The sequence below is a fragment of the Rhea pennata genome, chromosome 10 (assembly GCF_028389875.1).
Source record: "Rhea pennata isolate bPtePen1 chromosome 10, bPtePen1.pri, whole genome shotgun sequence".
In the NCBI taxonomy this organism is placed as follows: Eukaryota; Metazoa; Chordata; class Aves; order Rheiformes; family Rheidae; genus Rhea; species Rhea pennata.
This window is the reverse complement of record NC_084672.1, coordinates 20823168-20842630: the sequence shown is the minus strand read 5'-3', so window position 1 is coordinate 20842630 and position 19463 is coordinate 20823168. Positions and strand designations below refer to the sequence as shown.

Below are 19463 nucleotides of genomic sequence, written 5' to 3'. Positions count from 1 at the left end.
TGCCCTCCCTCGGTTGGTGGAGAGAACATGTGATTGCAATGCACCCCACTGCTCCTGTTACAACTCTTGCCCAAAGGAGTCTCAACCACAAAAATTTGGACTTCACCGCGCAAATTTCCCTGCACAGTTTTGGATCCTAAAGAATCAACACAACAAATACTTTGACTGAAATGAAAGCATTGGTGTCACTTACAAACAACATTTTAAATATTTCTCCCAAACAATCAAAAATATATTTCAAACAAATACATATCACACTTGCTTGTGCACTTTCTTTGCACAGCATATTAAAAATAGGAATATGCAGCAGAATCTGAAAAAAACAGAGACAGAAATCAATAATCCAGAAAACTTCCTAGATGCTCTACCTGGACCAAACTGAAAAACACAAATTCATTAAGAGAATTGCCACTGTAACATTCATCACAGTCCAAACATAAATGTTAGTCATGACTCTGTACCATTTGCTGTACTGACACTAGTATCTACAAGAAATAGGAAACAAAAAAAAAAGAAAGGAAGAGGCACTGCTATTTTCTTACTGATGTGCAGACATTTTTCAGCATTGTAGCAAATGTGCACACAAAGTTTTGCATTACACTGCAGGCATTCTGCATTTTTGGACACATAGGTTAGAATGCGAACATTAAGTATAAATGTGAGTACTTTTCTATGAAAGGCCACTGCCAAATTGCTTTTCTCTAATTGAGAAAGAATGATTTAACATTTCTTGACTTGAAATCTTTTAATTGGGAAGTCCTGAACATATACAATTTTTTGGTTATATGAGAAACTTTTTTTTTTTTTGTCTCCTCAGCCTCAGGAAAACTACATAATTACACAAATGCCTGCCCTATGCACTAAGAAAAGCTAAAGGACTGAATGTTTCTGATAACTTAATACTATCAGATGTAAAGAAACTTAAATCATTTTCAGGCAGAAATGTAATTTTGAAGTTGACAGTGTGCCTTGGTGATGCATAGTTGTTTGTGCAATGTCAGCTCTCTGCAGTGAGGTCTGTGAAGAGCTGTGTGATGCTGCAGGTTTTCTCTCTGATTTTGCAGGGAAACCTGGCCAAGTCCTTCGCTGAGCCAGCCGTGTGAATTCCCACAATCTGCGTGAGTTAGCCACATTTGTCAGCTGACTGCACTGTACATTCGGTAATTTTAAATACTTTATTGCTTGCACAGTTAATACACAATTTACTACTCCATGACTCACTGTGCCAGATTCATCCTTGGTGTAAAGAAATGAAAAGGAGGCAGCGCAGGGGATGGAGCTGGCCCACTAGGTTTAGCTAGCGGCCGAGTAGAGTAATGCTGCGTTTCAACACGGGGTACAAGTTGTACAAGAAAGAGATGGAGGATGGTGTGGATGTGGAGTGGAAAGGGGTCTTTGGCAGAGTGCTTCCCTCCTTTCACTGCCACAAAACTAATCTGTTACAGAGGTCATTTACCTCTGGCTTGCACCAAAACCCTGAAGATTAAGCTTTGCTTTTGGGATATATCTCATTAGACCAAACATTTATCAAAAACTTTCCCAGAAGAAGTACCTTGTACCTCATCTGTGATACATAATCTCTCTGGTTTGGGTCACTGCACAGTGACCTTAGCTCATTCGCTACCTTTTGGGGTGCCTGCCCTGAGATGCTGCCTTAGTTGCTCTAGGACACGCTCCTCATACGCCGCCAGGGCATGGAGGCACATATTAGTATCTTTAGAAGAGCTGTCCTTCTGCTTCCAGTGCGCAGGCATCCTCTTCACGAGGGTTCTCTTCAAGTAAGGCTCTGAAAGGAGAAGGATAACTACTAACCTCACCTCATACGTAGCCAGTTCAAACGCTGCTCGCATACTGCGTGCTGTAGCTGCTGCAGCTCTAGTACCACATGTGGGCATGTAGAAATAATTACCTGCAAAGGCTTGGTGACACTAATAGACATAGCATAGTACATTCTTATACACTAACTACTACTAAAATTATATTACGATATTATAGAGTATACAAATGTATCTTTGCACAAACATCACGGTTAATATATAGTCCCATAATATTTGTTCTAAGAATATAGAAAATAATAGTGAGTTTTAAACTGAGAACTCAGCATTGATTTGAAAGGGCTTTAGTGGATAGGAATGGTTTATCGGAGACACAGCACATTACCATGAAGTAATGCAGAATGAACAGAAAACTGATCTTAAGCAGCTTTGCATCAGAAGTTCCCTGTAGGCACGATTACACTAGCACTAATTCTTATTCTTCTGCTGCACTATCTAGAGGTGCTAGATGCTTGCTACCAAGTACCAACGAAAGCTGCTAAGAGACCCTGTGAAATAAAGAAAGAAGCTTAAATTTAATTTTCTATTACATTAGCTTATGAAATCCACATCTTTGTTCCTAGATCCCCTCTCATCAACTGCTTCAAAAATCAAAACACAGCCAGCAAAGCATGTTGCTCTGTGAGGAAAGCAATGTGCACCTGGAATGAAAGCAAAAATCCAGAAAAGAAACTTCAGTTTATGGAAGAATTACAGAATTAACAGAATATTATTATCTTTCTGCTTAGCTGTTGAAGGCATCACTAAAAATGTACCAAAGGTAAAAGAGCTGATTTCACATTCTTCGGGAGTTGTGGGAAGGACATTGTTTTCTTTTAGTTCTGTTGTTTGGGATGTTTTGCCATTTCAAATTTTTATAGAACGCTACTGGTAGAGTCTTTCTTATGAAGCTTTACTCCTTCCAAGGGGTGCTATTAACAGGAAGCAAAAGGGTCAGAGATTACTGTGAACACTTTATTTTAATACATCGGATGAATAAAGTTTTGGAATTTTTTTTCCTCCTTAAAGTCAAAAATCAAATATGAACTTCTGAGACATACTTAATGAAACAAATCCTTTATCAGCTAGGACCCCAGACTCACCAAACTCTATTCAAGAACTTGTATAGTGCACGCAGCTACAGGAGAAGGGTCGCAATTCAGTGAGTACCTAATTTGAAGCACACCAGCACACCCAGTCTTGGTTACTTGCAGGGAAATACTCACGTGCTTAAAATTAGCAGAATGCCTGAGTGCTTGGCTGAGTGAAGCACACACAGAGCAATGCAAACAGCTAATATTAAAGAATTCATTTCTTGCACACAAACACTCATCAACCTCAGTGGAACAGAACAGCAGCTACAGAATCAGGTTTTTGTGGGAATGTGATAAGGCCATTAAAATACAAGCAGACTCCAATCCACTTACCAAAACACTGTGACATTCCCCATCTTCCTTTTCTCAGCCAACTATTACCAAGGCTGAATTTGCCCTCTGGATAGGGTGTAACCCCGGCCTTGCCTTGCTGTTGGTACTGGGGTTTTCCCCCCAAATGTCTTTCTCTTCTCTTCTGTGTTAACATCTGGGTAACATTTGGTGCACAGACAAATATAGTGATGTATGTAAACAAAGACAAACATACACAATCATCACCACCAGTAAATCCTGTTCAAATATTTGGAAAAAAAGCAAAAAGAGTTGATGTGTGCTTCACTTGAATAAAGATATTTTAATGTTGGAAAGTCACAGACAGTGACAGAAGGAGAATGTAAAATTAACAGAGTGCAATAAATTCCTTTAAGGCCTGTGGTTCTAATATAAGTGTAGCAAGAGCAGGAAAATGCTGTGAGAGTAGCTACTTAATTTTGTTGGCAGCCATTCTGCTGGCAGTTGCTGTTTGCTGGCGTGGTTGTCCCCTTCCCTTCAACCAAGCAGAAAGCCAGGGCCTGTTTAACTCTAATGGGATAGGGCTGTCAGTACTTGCAGTGACTTTACAGCACCAGGCACCAGCTTTTGATCAGTCTTATTTTCCCAGAACACTCAGATTTTGTGCTGAAAGTTTTCTGGGGTTTTGAAGTTGTTGGGGTTTTGAAGTTGTTGAGGTTTTTTTGCTGGGTTTTTTTATTATTTATATTTTATTCTTTTAAAGAGTCTGTTACAACTTTGTGTTATTTCTTCTCTGAGTTGAGGCCTTTCTGAAGAATTATGTAACTAATGGAAACCAAACTAGAGAGAAAACAAACAGCTCACCTTGGGATATGGTATTTGCTATGGAAACTGCCCTTTCTGAACACTAGAGACCCTGAATTCCTGCTTTGAGGAAAAAGGCAGTGACTGAAGGGCTAATCATCCCTTGGCAGTTGCCTTTTATATCCAAGCAAACTAATCAATCCTGCTCATCTCTGGAAAGCCATCCTGGCGTGAACAGTCATGGACTGCAAAATCTCCCTGTAACACACTGTCTTCCCAGCACAAAATTCCAAAGACAGCTGACTCACAGTATTGGGAATTAGGCAGCAAAACTCCTCCAAAGGCACCAAATGAGTAAATAAAATGAAGATGGGAGAAAAAAAATCCTGATTTCTCTGATCTGCAATTTTTGCAGTATTTCACAACCTCCTGGAAACTCAAAGCTTTCCATTTGGATGGGGAAAAAAAATTAAACCTTGTGTTCTTCTTTTGATGAGACACATTTCAACACAAACAGATGTGCCCATTAAGCCAATCTGGCATGAGGCCACATCCAGTAAGCCCCTATCAGCAGCAAAGGTACACCTTCACTCTGTTCCTGATCTGTGGTCTTTGAAGCACATCAAGATGCTTTGTGTAGCCACCTCTGTTGTTTTAACTCAAAGACTCTGAGCTGCCAAAAATTCACTTGATGAACCAATATCCAAAAATCCACTTTCCTTTGCGTGCCTTACATGGCTGCCTCATGGCCTCATTTTTCATCGTCATAAATTTAAAACATAATCAAATAGGTGAAAAAAGGTATTTTGAAAGAAAGAGATAATAAAGTGAATTGTAAGGGGCTTATGAAAATGAGGACAGCAAGCAGACAGAGAAAAATAATTCCAACTACCAAATGCAGAGAGAAAGAGAAAACGCAACACAGACACAAAATGAGGGTAGTGAGCAGGTGGGTATGATATCCATGCTGGCCCTGAGGATGTGCCTGTGCAGCCATATACAATCCACCAAAAACTATCAGTGTAGGAACTGGATTCTGGAAGGGATAAAGCAGCAAGATATTGCATCAGGCTTTGGGGAGAGTGGTTGGTGGCACAAGGGAATGAACAGGACCAAGATGACACCCAGCAGAAGGAAACTGAGGACCACAGGAGAAGCTGCTGTGAGACACACTCCAGCCAGCCAGGAAGTCCTGGTGAGCGCACACGTGCAGCCATGCCGCTGGCAGCAAAGTTTCAGGTAGTTTCAGACTGATTCTGCAGAGAAGCTCAGGAGCTCCAGGGTGCTGATCTCCATTGGAGAAATGAAAGATTTGGGGAGCAAGGGGAAGGGATTTCTTTACAGGGAATCGACTCCATCTAGCAAACGTGAACCTTCAAGAATCACAATGTGGGATGAATAAAGCAAAGATGCTGCAAAACTTCTAACTTGTTCAGAAATTTTTGTTGCGGCAGTTTCCATGTACCTCACAAGCCACGTTCCCTGCCAAAGGATGGAAAAAGTAAGAATGAATTGTACCTATACACATAGCCACAACACCCATGGGGCCAGGATGTAAAGCGAGACCCCTGCCTGTTATCAAGGAATCCTTTCAGAAAGTGCCCACTGGCAGTCAGACAACACTAGCTATAATATCTCTGACTCAGGTAGAAACATAAAGTCGTATATGTGAAGAATAGTATTTCATTACTAGAACCGTGGAAATAAACAGTGGTATAACATGATGAGCATAAATCCAACACAAGTAATTTATCTGATCATTTGCAACTATCACAGCTCCCAGTTTTTGATTTTTTTTTAACCTTCACCTAAATTTACCAGAGTGAAGACTAACTTCTTTTTGGATGACAATATTTTCTCCCATGGAACTATATATTTTTTAAAAATACTTAAGTCCAGGATGTCTTCCAACATACAAGATGGTAAAACTCAATAAACATAAATATAACTTTTTTTTTTGGGGGGGGGGGGGGGGGGGGAGGGGGGATTAAGTAAAAGACTATGACCTGGAAAAGTAACCTAAATAGATATTTTGGACATTTCAGATGTAGTCTAAATGTCTCCATACAGATTACTTTTTTTGGAATAAAGTTGAAAACTAAAACAAATTAACCCAATTTGGTCATTTTTTTATATCGTGACTATAGCCTTTTCCAATGCATATAATCATACAAGTATTTGCAAAGAAATTCACCATTTGTTTCATTCTCTTAATGGGCTTCTATCTTTCTATATACTAGTAACACAGGTGAGATGCAACGATCTAAAATATACAAACAACCTATGGTAAATTGTGAGATGAAATAATTCCATTCTTAAAACAGATCTTTCTGTAAAATAAATCTACAGATCTTTATTCTCTAAAGAAATTCTTATTCCCAGTGATAGGAACAAAATTTTTAGAAGAGCAAGGGGATGAAACTAGCCCTGTCCTAGTCCGTGGTGATTCAGAGATGATTATCTTTTTTGCAGCATTTTTATTATAATTTGTAAGACAGTATCTTCCACCTTTCCTTGCCAGTTTTAGGCAATGGACAAAGAGCACTACAAACAGGATCTCTGAGTTTGCCAATTAAGAATGGCAACTGCTCGTTTTTTTCTTTTAAAAATACAATGTCACTGTGCTGCATTTATTCACAATTAAATCAATGTTAAACTGTCACAATTGCAGTGACAGCACAAGAAATACTTTACATTTCTGTATGTGGTGAGATCTTTGATTATACATACCTCTGAAAAGAAAACAGACAGGATGACTAGGCTGATCCAGTGAATTATTCCTGCAAACTGTGAAGCACTTGAAACTGCAATTAACACAATACAATGAAGCATCATTATAGTAGTTGAAATCAACTTATGTTTAATATCATTAGTACTGCTACAACTCACATGTGGGAGAAGCTTTCCTTCTGAGATTTTATGACTGAAGTACCAGAAAGGGGATGGGATGTAATGGGACATGGAGCTCCAGTCCTGTCAGCTGCTCGTGCTAACATAGGCCAGCACATTCACAGCCGCAGCAGTGGTTCAGGAGAGCTCTTACGGATGGGACTGCTGGTGAGCCATGACACACGTTTCAGGTCTTTGATGCTCTGTCACTGCTCCATGCTCTCATGGCATGCTCTACTTCAGCATAGGATGCATTACTGAATTTGCTATACCTAAAAAAATCAGAGTTTAACTTCTATAACCAAACAGAAGGCTCCATTATGCCTGCAGATATTTTATTTAGTCTTTGACAATTCACTTTAGAAGATCAGTAATTGGCTGGATCAGATGTTTAAAAACCAGTGCTCAAACTGGGCTTTAAAATCTATTTCTAGGCATCTACATAAGTCACTTAGGTAGACTTTTGTGCAGCTGTCCATGAACTAGCATGACCAGCTCAAATTCCATTTCTCTCAGAGTCACGTTTGACTCAAGAAAAACTAGAGTGAGATCAGCCAGGTAAAGAACCAATTTCCTTGTTAATAAGATCAAATCTCAAAACATGAATCTGATGGGGTCTGTCAAATACCATCTGAGTTTCTAATTTGGGGGAGAAATACATTTACAAAAATGGACCTATTTTGTACAGTGTATTTCAGGATACATATGGCCGTCAAATGGACAGCTTTGTCTTTAAGCAAGTTTCTGTAAGAACACTCAATAAAGCTACAGTAAATAAAATCAAAATGTCTGTTTAAAGCAATTGGTTAAACCACATAAATGCCTTCATAAGCACTATTTTTCACAAAGACAGTGACTATTAAAATTACTTAGGTCACTTCTTTTCAACTCCTCTACAAAAATAAGTCTGCATAGAGTAAACTAAGATGTTAATTTATACACTTCTGGCTATTACACACTAACTTCCTATATGGGTACTCTTTACACCCACTGAGAGGTAGTTTTTCCACTTTCAAAGTGGAATAAGGGACCTGGAATAAAGGTCTTCTTAGAAAGTGACTTACAGGAACAATCAGGAAAATTAATCTGAATTCATTAGAAATACGATTTTAGACTGTACTAAAGCCTTGCATGGACACTCACCGGTATTAAACTAAGCTTTCATCTCATTATAAGCAAAACAAACTAAACTTGGTCAATTGACTTTGTTGCAAGATGAGAAGCATGAGAAGCTCTACGATCTAAATTGTCTTTAAGGACTGAAAATGAATGTCTGGTGATCTGCAAGATTCCCGAAGCAAGTTCAAATGAAATTCTGTTATCAGTGTTCCCTTCATTGCTACAAAAATGAAGCAGAAAACTAAAAGGATACGTAGTATCTGAACTACAGGCAACTCTTACTCAGAAAGTCACATGCTCTCAAGTTCAGAAAACCGAAACGAAGAGGAAAAAATTCTCTATATTTCAGGTTATTTGTGAGCCTACCATCCCTACTGCAGACAAACTAAAATAGCTTGTGCAGTCCTGCGGTTTCAAAGTATTACTGCGTAACTGCAAAGCTGAAGGCAATCGATGCCTCCGTGTGCCTCAAGATTAGCAGAATTAACTTTAAACTCCAACATGAACAAACACATGCGCTGTACTGCATGGTACGCACTGAACCAAACAGCTTATTTTAAAATTAAAACTGATTAAAATGGAAAGGAAAGGGAAGGAATAGAGGAAGAAATCAAGATACAACAAAAATCATCAGTAGGGGCTGCTGCCGGAACTCTTGGCAACTGGGGTTCAGGATTTGACATAATGGGCTTTGCTGTGGTGGAGCAGAGAAATTCATTACAGGTGAAATAACAGGGAAAATATGATATACTTAACTTTCACATTACACTGCCTTAATAGGGTGGCAGAAAGAAGAACAAGCGGAAGCCATTTGTAAATTATCTTTCAAAGGGCTATCGAATGACATTCAAGACTCCAGCTGCCCCTTAGTGGATGAGAAAGATATAGCAATCACAGTTTGGGGAGAAAAATAACTTCTGATGCCACATTAACTGTAGCAAAGACCACTGGATGCAACTGTGCAATTAAATTCCTAGTAAAACTGTAAAAATTTGAAATAGTTGTCCAAGCAAGAAGCTTTTGAACAAGAGCTTAATCACTAGCCTGTATACCGGTGCTCGACATTTGTCTCTTCCAACAGACTTCTCTTCAAAAACGTAGTGAAAGGCTAGAAAAAGAAAAGGCTCCTCTTCTCCAAGACCTGCTCAGCTCTGCTTTGTGGTGGCTGAGATACATCACTGGGATTTGGGTTGAGGCAAAGCACCTAGAGAGTTATGTAGCTGCCACTTTTAGCCAAAACAGTATTCAGAACTTCTTTCCCCCAAAACTGCAGCTAAAAGCCTAAAGGTTTATTTTACTCTTTGCTTGCCTGGTTCTATGGGAACAAAATAAATGTCCACCCAGGACAGTCGTTAGTTGCGAGGAAAACGGCTCAGGATAAAATGGGGGGTACGGACAAACTCAACCTACTTTCTCCATCTTTCCCTCCCCTTCAGCTCTCCTCAAGATGTATACAGAGAAGGGAGGGAGGAAAAACACAACTTGATAAATTACGAGTGGCCATTAAGGGAGACCGTACCACTGGCTCTTGCATTTGATGGATGTTCTTGATGCTGATTTGCTGGCAGATACAAACTCTGCTGCCTCTGCAAGGGGCTGGCAGCAGATACACACTGCATGGTTTGGGCAAGCCCGGAACCCATCCTCCTTTGAGGCATCCCTTCACCTCTATTTGCATTTTCTTTGCACAACTACGCAAGTACTCACACAGAGCCCCAGTCCAGCAGCCAGGTGCTCAGGGGTACACTGTTCATGTTCACTGTTTTTAGGAAGACCTGATGCCTTCTACACATACACCTCCTCATAGTCAACTTCAAAGGGAGGACTAGACTGAAATGATTCCCTCATTCACCTACTCCCACAAACACTGAAGAAAGAGAAAGGGAAAGCAGGGGCTACACTTCTGAGCACAGAAACCCGCCAACTTCTAATCCAGGTTATGACCATGACCTCCTTTTTGGAAATTAGGTGCACGTGATTTAATATACATCTATTTCTCCATTTGCAAAACATGGATAATCCTTGCATCACAGGGTAATAAGCAATTATTTGGCTAATGAATGTGAAAAGCTTTGAAGATAGGACAAAAAAAAAGCTTGGAACAATACTACTGTTATTAGAGTTCCTTTTATAAGTCTGCTTTCTGGAGTTTCAAACCCTAGCATAAATATAATTTGGGCTAAAATATCCTGAAAGGTCTCAGCCTTTCTTATCTGTATGACCTACCTGTTTGCAAATGAGGTCTCCATCAACAGCACTGACCATTTTGAACATGGGAGAAATGCACAGTGCAATTGCTTTGCTAAAAGTATGAGAGGAAAATGATGCTCTCAAAATATCACAGCCATAGAAGACTGGCTTTTCATGAAACAGTTTTGCACACAGAACTCAGAACCCATTAAAATCTTTAATTTTTTAAAAAAGGAGACTTCCTAAGTAATTACAACCTATAATGCAGGTTAGCAGTTGTTATTATGAACAAAATTGGCAGTGATGTGCTGTAACATATCCTAATGCATTGCTTGATTTCATATAGAATAAGGAATCATTATAAACTGTAATTACATTTTTGAAAAAGATAATTACACCCTAATGGCTTTTTAAAAGCTTAAGGTAAGTGATGTTTTTTCCTCCTATGGCACAACTACACTACTTATACCAGCCCCACCAACATAGCCTATATCTGATTAAAGACAAGAAAATCTTAAAATAGATTGCAAGGAATTTAGCTACAGGGGACAAGAAGTAATGAGAAGTGTGGAGGGTTGATGCATTACTTACAATGCAAAATAGCAAAACAACTGAAAGGGTCCTTCCCTCTCAGGTGCTGAGAAAATGCACACAGGGCAGGGGCAGCCTTTGAACAGTGAAATCTCCCAGTCTGACCACACGTCTCTATCTCACACATCCAGTGGAAGGTGTGAAGTTTTTACAAATACCACTTACACCAGATACACAAAGGAGAAATAGTCCCTAACATACATTCTTCAGAAGACTCTTCAGAAAATAAATGGTAAGCAGGCATGTGATCCCACAGGACCATCTCCAAAACTGCATTAAAAATCTAAGAAATAGCCTTTAAACTCCTTTGCTCTGCAAGAAGTGACAACTTTATGCTTAAACAGAAAGATGTAGCTCCTCAGTATATATACTTGAAAGATTATTCCTCATCCAGTTTTTAAGGACATAGATCACAACTAGCATTCTTGACTTTTGAAAACTATATTTTTGTCCAAATTCTGAGTTTCTTAGTCCAAAATGGTAAATGACCGGAGACAGCAGAAAATAAGCACAAGATTAGAAGAGTAATGGAGTAGCTATGCTCAGAGCAGTATGTCAGACAAAAGTGTAAGTGGATTGGGGCAAGCATCAGCAATGGTGTGGGGAAGGCAGCTTAATCAGTGATTTTGTCTTACAGGGCTTATAAAACGTTCATAATTACCAACACTATATCTTTAAAGTAATCTTTTTACATTATAATACTTAAATCTTTACAGTGAAATATAATTCCACTAGTATCAGTAGCCAAATCAAGAAAATGATTCACTTGTTCAATTTGAAACTCCTATAGGAGATAGAAGGCCGTGACTCATTCAGGCTACATATTCTTGCATTTTTGGGATTGTCTGAACATCGTTATTGCTCTTTCAAAACATATGAGATTGTAGGAAGGTGCTAAATATTGTTCTTCAACATTTCTCAGAGGAAAAAATATAGTCGATATTTGTGTTCACATAAGATTTGCATCATACAAAGCAAAAAAGGGAATGGAGGAAAAGAAGTGGAAAAGAAAAGATGTATTAGGAAGCAAAATAACAGCATTCAAAATTGCATTGTGGAACCTGTGTAGAGTGAATTCAGATAGAGCAAAACTATTTCAGCTGTTATTTGACTCACAGTACATTAACAAAGTATAATGAAAATCTGTATCGTTTCAGTGCATTACAAAATAGAAAAACATAATTTCAATTCCTACCAATCTCAGTCAAAGTAAATTAAAGATAGCGCCAAGTGCATTAGCAAATTCTTCACTTACATCTATCCACATGCATGTGACAAGTGTCAGGATAACTAACCATGCACGAAGGATCTTTTTTCTTGTGTATACAGAGTAGCTGTCCTAAAGGACAGACCTCTTCAGGTATTAATGACACATGCGCAGAAACCTACATGCATACTCTGCTTAAAACCTCTGAAAATGTCCTATACTGAATTTGGCCAGCAAAACAATAGGCATGGGCCAATTTCACTATACCAGGGTTCCACAAAAACACAGTTCTTTCCTAGCCTAGTAATCATTCAAATGATAGGAAAAAAAAATCCCCAACAACCTCCCCTCTTCAAAAACCTCCCAGCAAGTTAAACCTATATTTCACCAAAAATTAAAAAAAAAAAAAAATCCTCCTACTCACACTGGAGAAGCTTTATATCTATTAGGAGTTCCAGAGTCAGAAGAATCACCACCAATACTACACAGGCTACCAGGAAACTGTTGAGACTTGCACTGAGCAAAAATACCTGCCACACAGCTGCTCGTCTCCCACAGCACGGTTTTAGCCAGTTAGATCTAGGGAAATAAAATTAAGAGGGAAAAAGAAGAAGAAGAAGTAGTGAAAAAGGAAAAGCGCTAAAAAGCAGTGGACTAGAAATGACAAGCTCTGCTGTTATGGATATAATCATTGATAATGTATAAAGACTTTGCATCCACTTTTATTGGTTTCTTTAGTAAGGTCAGACACTTCTCCAAATCAGTACATCATTAAATCCTAGTTACATCTGTCAGTTGTGCTGACTGATTTAATAAGCATGCTTAATTGCTACTAGAACAGAGGTGAAATTCCACCCTGGGGATCTTGCTCAAGTTTCTCTCCTCTAATGAGGTTCTCAGACCCTCCGGAGGTTACCAGATCCTGAGTGTCTTCCAAAGCACAGACTAACGCAGCGCTGATCTCTCATGCATGCTTCCTTTCCTACTTTCTCCTTGCCTCACAGTCTTTCACATGTATTTATTTTGACATATATGCTTCAATCATTTATCTGTGGATACCAAGGCACAGAGGGACTCTGCTATTAGGTTAGAAAATAATGATGATTTTGAAGAGTTCTTCTGGTGTGGTGTTCTATGGTCTTCCGCCTTTATCCCTGTTCTAGTATCAGACAAATCAGGTGAGAGCTGCCAAATTCTATCAGCAGCTTTTAGTCCATAACATCATGGAAAAGACCCATAGGAGTTTGGAAGACGCTGAAGAACAAGCTCAGTGGCTCCACGGTGGTGCCTACACTAGTGAAAATACAAGGCCTGTCAAAGTCTCCAGCAACTGGCCAAGGCTGTCCATCTCACCATTCTGTCTAACTTCCACCAGTCTGGTTTTGACTCAGGCCAGGTACTTTCCCACGGTTGGGGGTAGCATGGTTTGTGAGACAACACATGCCAAGGACTGCTCCCAACAGTTTGGATGGAGTCACTGTACTTTGGGGGAAAAGGAAGGTTTAGGCATGGTGAAGTGAGCTGCACCATATGGAGCCCTTGGCTGCTTCAGTAATACAGATACTGAGTTCAAAGATTCAAATGAACTGTGACAAGAATTAAAAGAGCACATAGCTATTATCTCAACATCATGTGATAACAACTGCTGAAATTCTGGTCCACAGTAACTTAATATTTTCCAGTAGGTGTTCTCATTAGCGATGAAATTTAAGACACAGCTCGGCTTGGCTCTGCAGCAAAATTTGCTATAACCAGTTTTAGTATTAGTTAACAACCCCTCTCCAATCAATAGTGCAGCTCATTCACTGCAACTCCCAACTACCTATCAACAGCTTTGAACTTCTGCAGAAATTTCTGTCCCACCCTTGGTCCAAACTCCCCTTAGCAGCTGGCAGTATACTACTGTGCAAGCTGTCAGAGTTCAGTAATCAGCAGCTTCAGGGAAAACCTGTACTTGGGTTTCAAAAGAAAACCTGCATGTTCCAGGGACAGAAGCTGCAACAACTCCTGCTAAGTACAGCTACCAGGACCAGAAGGCAGCTAGTGAATCAGGAAATGCCGTGCTGTTGCACATACAGGTTTTCAAAAGGGTTTTGCAAAATTTCAAATTTGTCTTTTGGAAATATTTGTAATAGCAGTAATAGCAGCATGGAGCTCAAAAGCATAAAGCCTATCCTGAAGTATAAAGCCTATCCTGATACTTACTCTATATTTTTTTTCTCCTAAAATCCTAATAGTTTCACTTTATGATACATATTTACTGTATCATTTCCCATCATGTTTTGTTACGTTCCTATATTGGCCCATTTCTGATAACGTTGATGCTTACCTGAAACTTTGTATTCTCAAAGCAATGTAAAAAGCTCACATGATTTATTAACTTAGGTTTCAGAAGCTGAGCTACACCTCTACATGCTGCTGTAACCACACCATCTAACTAAAATGTCAATACACAGAAATCAATAGTATACAAGAAGAGATGATACTGATCAAATCTAAATAAGCAGCTCTAAATCCAGCCCATTTTATAATCAAACACTTGGAAAAACATCACAAAACATTCCCTGAAATTCCCCCTCATTTTTGAGTGTGGGTAAGCGATGCTAAGCAGTGTTCAGAGACTTGGTATGGTCAAGTGGATGCTCAAAATTGAGAGTATCTGTTAAACACCTGTACTCAGAGCTGCCTGATTACCTGACCCTGAAAGGCCTTTTCTGTTGACACTTTAAACTTCAAAGAAGATTTGGCAATTGTTACTATCCGGAATTGTCTTTAGCTTAACTGTATTAAGGTTCAAGCCTAAAATACAAAAGCATTCAAGGCTGGTTTTTCCTCAAAAACTGCCTGAAAAAAAATAGCAATAAGAAACAACTTTAATGAACTCAAAAATACAGGATTTACTGGATTTAAAATAGCTATTTTTAAAACATCAGCAAAAAAGGCATTGGGGTAGGCCGTTTAGCAAGTTTATCTTTTAGGGGATTTTATTTTACTCTATCTCAAAACAGGACAACCTGTCTTCACTACAGCTGTTATTTTGCTTTTCTTTCCTCCTCCTTTTTTTTTTTTTTTTTTTTTTTGGGGGGGGGGGGGGGGGATTTTTCTAAAAACAACACTAAGGAATGGCCTTGTTTAATTAGAAAACTTTTTGGTTCTACTCTCTTCTTACATTTATCTCCCCTTTCCCAAAAGGTGTGTTTTGCCAGCTTTTAAGTATTGCAGGGTAGTTTTTCCTCTTTCCTGTTCTCAGAATGATCAGCAGAGGGCCTACGTACATTCCTTTAAAAGCTCTATATAGTCAAGATTTTAAAATACACCAAACTAGTAAGAATAAATCAATTGTGATACCCTGTAGACATTACATACAGCCAGGATAATCTTTATTCAATCTAGTCATTACCTCTCTAACTGCTAAGGAATGTGGAGTTGTTTCTGTCTTTGTAGTGGCAACATTTCACCGATTCCAAAAAGCTTCTGAATTAAAGTAACAGCTTATAACTGGAAAAGCAATGTTCTTAAGAGGTAAACTGCAGAGTATCTGCATGTTTACACTTATGTATCACTAATAAAGTATATAAATTGATTTCCAAACTGCAGAATTGTTTAAAAATTAAGCACTGGAAAACAACCTCCAGTTTTGTATCTTAACTTATTATACTAAGGTACATTTGTTTAACACTTGTCCTGTGAAGAGACAGTAATTAGCATTTTCACGTCACTGCCATGCGGGTTGCTTTGCAGATACCGTCCTTTGACCTCTTCTAAGTCTTCAGAATCCACTAACACTAAGGATCAGCACACTGTGCCCTAAAAATGAGGCACTGGATGATTGCTTGCCTGGCTCATTCCCTGCTACCTACACAGTATTATGAGTAGTACATATATAGTAGAGTCCTGTTCTTGCCTTGCTTTTTTCGCTTCTTACCTCTTGTGAAAGGTGGACTTAAATAATAAAAGGAATTGTAATTTAACTAGGAATATATTTAGTTAAAACTAACATACCACTGACATACCAACCACACTGGCTCCTAATGCACCAATCTCCTTTAAGCCTGTTTCCTGTCTTAGTAGAGTATCTCCTTTTCCTGATGTATGAAAGCTCATCTATTTAATAGGTGAGAAATCCTGTATTTGAGGAAAAACAAATCCCTACTGGCATTCATGTAGGTTTTAATTTATTTTTCCAAATCCTAGCCACGTCCTCTGCAATACTGCAAAGCTACGTGAAGTTTAGACTAGAAATACAGCCATACGAATCTTTCAAAAAAAGAAAAGTTAACTTTTACACTTCTTCCCTTACTCTAAAAGTGTTCCGTTTTATTCAGAGAACAAATAAAGCTTCTTTTGGTGTTCTGACTACCTATTGCCTGTAGATCTCATCCATTATATAGGATACAAGTAAAATACAACCTGGGACAACTTTCCTGTATGACTTGGGACACATTCTTTAGGTATCTCAGTTACTCCATCTATACCATAGGAATATTATTTACCTTCCTTACAATGCCTGGGTGAGGTAAGTGCACTGGAATAAGATTTTTTTGCTTGATGATAATATGGACTGCCAAGTTTTATTACGAGATACTAAAATATATTCAGTGGAATTTTACCAGGAATAATTCTTTTTAAAGATTCTTTTACACATGGCTTTCTGGAAAGCCAATCTGTCATCGTGACTGCTAGTTTTATTAATAAACAGCTTGGAAAAGAACATAAGGCAAAACTGGGAAGGGTTTAACATATTTCTTTGCTAAGGAAACACTACAAACAATTTGTTCAAGCTGTTAACAGCTGTCACTATTTCTATTTTCTGGTCTTGCAAACAGATATCAGAATTTGTGTTATACTTTACCCTGCCCTTTTTTTTTGGCTAAGCAGCAAGTGTTTGCATCTCACAAGATGACTACAATTAGAAAACAGAACGATGGATGAGATCCAAATCACTATCTGAAGGAGCAGAAAGGCCATGACCAGGAAGTGACTGAAATACAGAAAGGCTAAATAAAATATAAAATCTGGTTGTGGCAAAACTGCCAGGAGAGCCTCACAGGAGGCTACAAGTAGCAGGTGAAGGCCTGGAGGAACTCAGAGAAGAGGTGCAGCTTTGCACCCCTGTCCTGGATTTCTCCTAGAGGCTCATTTGCAGTGACACTAATGACAAAAGCTTAACTATGGATGGCATCCTCAACTCTTTTTCATCTACAAGCTTTACAATTTCTAATCCCTTTACTGTTCTTGGAGAACTGCTGCAGAACTCTGTTGCTCTAACAGTAGGAAAGATTGTTCCAGTTTTCAGTTTAAATGTACACACAGCCCGTTCACACCTATCCGTTCATGTGCCAGCACTGTTCTTCAGCTCAATTAGCTCCTCTCCCTTGCTAGTGTTTATGTCCCTGATGCATTTATACAAAACAATGACATCCCCTCATTTCCTTTCTTTAAGAAATCCAGTCTTTTTGCAAAAAAAAAAAAAAAAAAAGACACTCTAGAAGACACTACTCGTCCCGGTAGTGCCTTCTGCATGTGAATACAGGCAGAGCTGTACATATTTTGGAATCAATTTAATTACACGAATGCTTCTCTATCTCTAGCTGAAGTAGCCCACTTGATGCATTTGCATCCCCAGGTGCTTTCTTCACAGGTCTATATCTCACTGTTCACAGATATCCTGAGATTAGCTGGTGCATTATTCCTACCATTAGAAAATTTGTTTATCATGCTTTTACATTTTAGGCTAAGGTCTTTATTAAAATACTAACATCATCCTCAAAACCAACCTTTAAGAAACAAAAGTAGGCACAGTAGGTCAGAACAAAGGCTCGGTATCCTGTCTCCAATAGTGGCTGTGAGCAGATGTCTAAAGATGAACAAGAATAAGACAAATATATTACTTCCCTCTAAATCTCTCCCAGCATCCAACTATTTTCAGCTCAGGGACTTTGGAACCAGATGGGGTTTTGAGGATTTTTAGTAACCTCCAACGAACTTCTCTTCCACAAACTTGTCCAGTCTCCCCTAAGGCCAGATAAGCTACTAGCAGCCACATATGCTCTAGCAAGTAGTTCCATGGATCTACTACCAACTTTGTAAAGAACTACCTCTTTTTGTTTGTTTTGAACCTGGCTCTAATTTTTTAATGTCCCCAGTACTTATACTGGGAGAGGGAGGAAACTGGACCTTATTTTAACCTCTCTCTGTCACAGGTTTTGTAATCTCAACCAAATCTCCTACGAGCCATCTCTTCTCCAGACTGAAGAGTCCTACCTTCCAAGGTTATTTCTCAAATCGAAATTGCACCACACCTTTGATCACGCTTTTCCTTTGAGTCCTCTCCAGTTCTTTTGTATCTACCATATTCTTTTTGACAGGGACCAGAACTACACTTGAGTTCAAGATGTGGGCAAAGTCTGCATTTATAGAGGCACAACGATGGCCTCTGTTTTATTCTCTGTTTCTTTCCTAATGAATCTTAATGTCTGATTTGCTTTAAGACTGCTACTTAGCATTTAGCTGACCTTTTCATGGACTCTCTTTCCAACCTAACATTTCTCTTTTCCACATTTCCCCTTTATTTATTTTTCCGTTTTTGCGTGAAGCCACATTTTTTCCAACTTAAACAATTATGTCTGATGTTGAGCCAAATAAATTAGGCCCATATCATTTCCACTCTCCAGAAAAATAATTTGCTACTTCTATTACACCTCTATCCACAGAAAGTAGCAAGGAAAATCAGATTTTTTGGGGGGAGAGGAAGGAGAAAAAAGATCAACAAATCAGAAAAGTTTGAAAAAAAACTGAGCTAGAAAATCAATTTCTTTTTTACTTGTAGCAGCATTCCCTCCATCAATTGGTGTTACCGATAAAACATGTTAGATGGACATTATGAGGTAGATAATCTCCGAGGATTTAAATACTAGGATATAGAAAGTAATGAGCTATTCTGGAGAACAACATTTTACAAGGATAAATGTTATAAACGATCTGTATTAGAAAAAAGGTTTCTAAACCATGGAGCATCCTTGTAATATAATCCAATGTTTCACGTGTTCTCTAGCAAAGAGTTGGTCACCTCCCAGATTTGGTAGTGCTGAATGTCCCTTTTCTGCTGCAGTGCAGGTCTTAGTTACAGACCAGAGCACAGAGAATAGCAGTGATATAGTACTGCACAAAGAACAAATCAGCATTACAGTCTCACTCGCTATATACTGTTAAGATTTTTTTTTAAATCTTTCTGGATTCAGACTGCAGCTGGCTGCTAAAAATAAGTTTAAAGTCACATGTGCAAATACATGGAACTTGCTCACTATAGGGAACAGTTCTGCCATCCATCCAAAACCTTTGCACGAATCTGTAGCTTGGACTTGATTATTCACCATGTATCAACCCGGTATGGTCACGGATCTGCATGAGGTGCACCAAACTTTTCAGAAAGGAGACTGTATTTTGAGTATTTGAATATCGCTC

At 38.8% G+C, this 19463-nt stretch overlaps 1 protein-coding gene across 5 annotated transcripts in view; it reads right to left on the bottom strand.

Annotated features, from left to right (window-relative positions):
• TMEM266 (transmembrane protein 266) overlaps positions 1-19463 on the bottom strand; it is an 87344-nt gene that overhangs the window by 33865 nt on the left and 34016 nt on the right. For 4 of the 5 annotated variants that reach the window (XM_062583568.1, XM_062583566.1, XM_062583569.1 and 1 more), the window contains exons 6-7: positions 12424-12578; positions 6734-6807 (exon numbers count right to left, since the gene is read on the bottom strand). In XM_062583568.1, the coding sequence (XP_062439552.1) occupies positions 6734-6807; positions 12424-12578 (229 nt within the window). The remainder of the gene's footprint in view (positions 1-6733; positions 6808-12423; positions 12579-19463) is intronic. The other variant, XM_062583570.1, reaches the window with a different exon arrangement.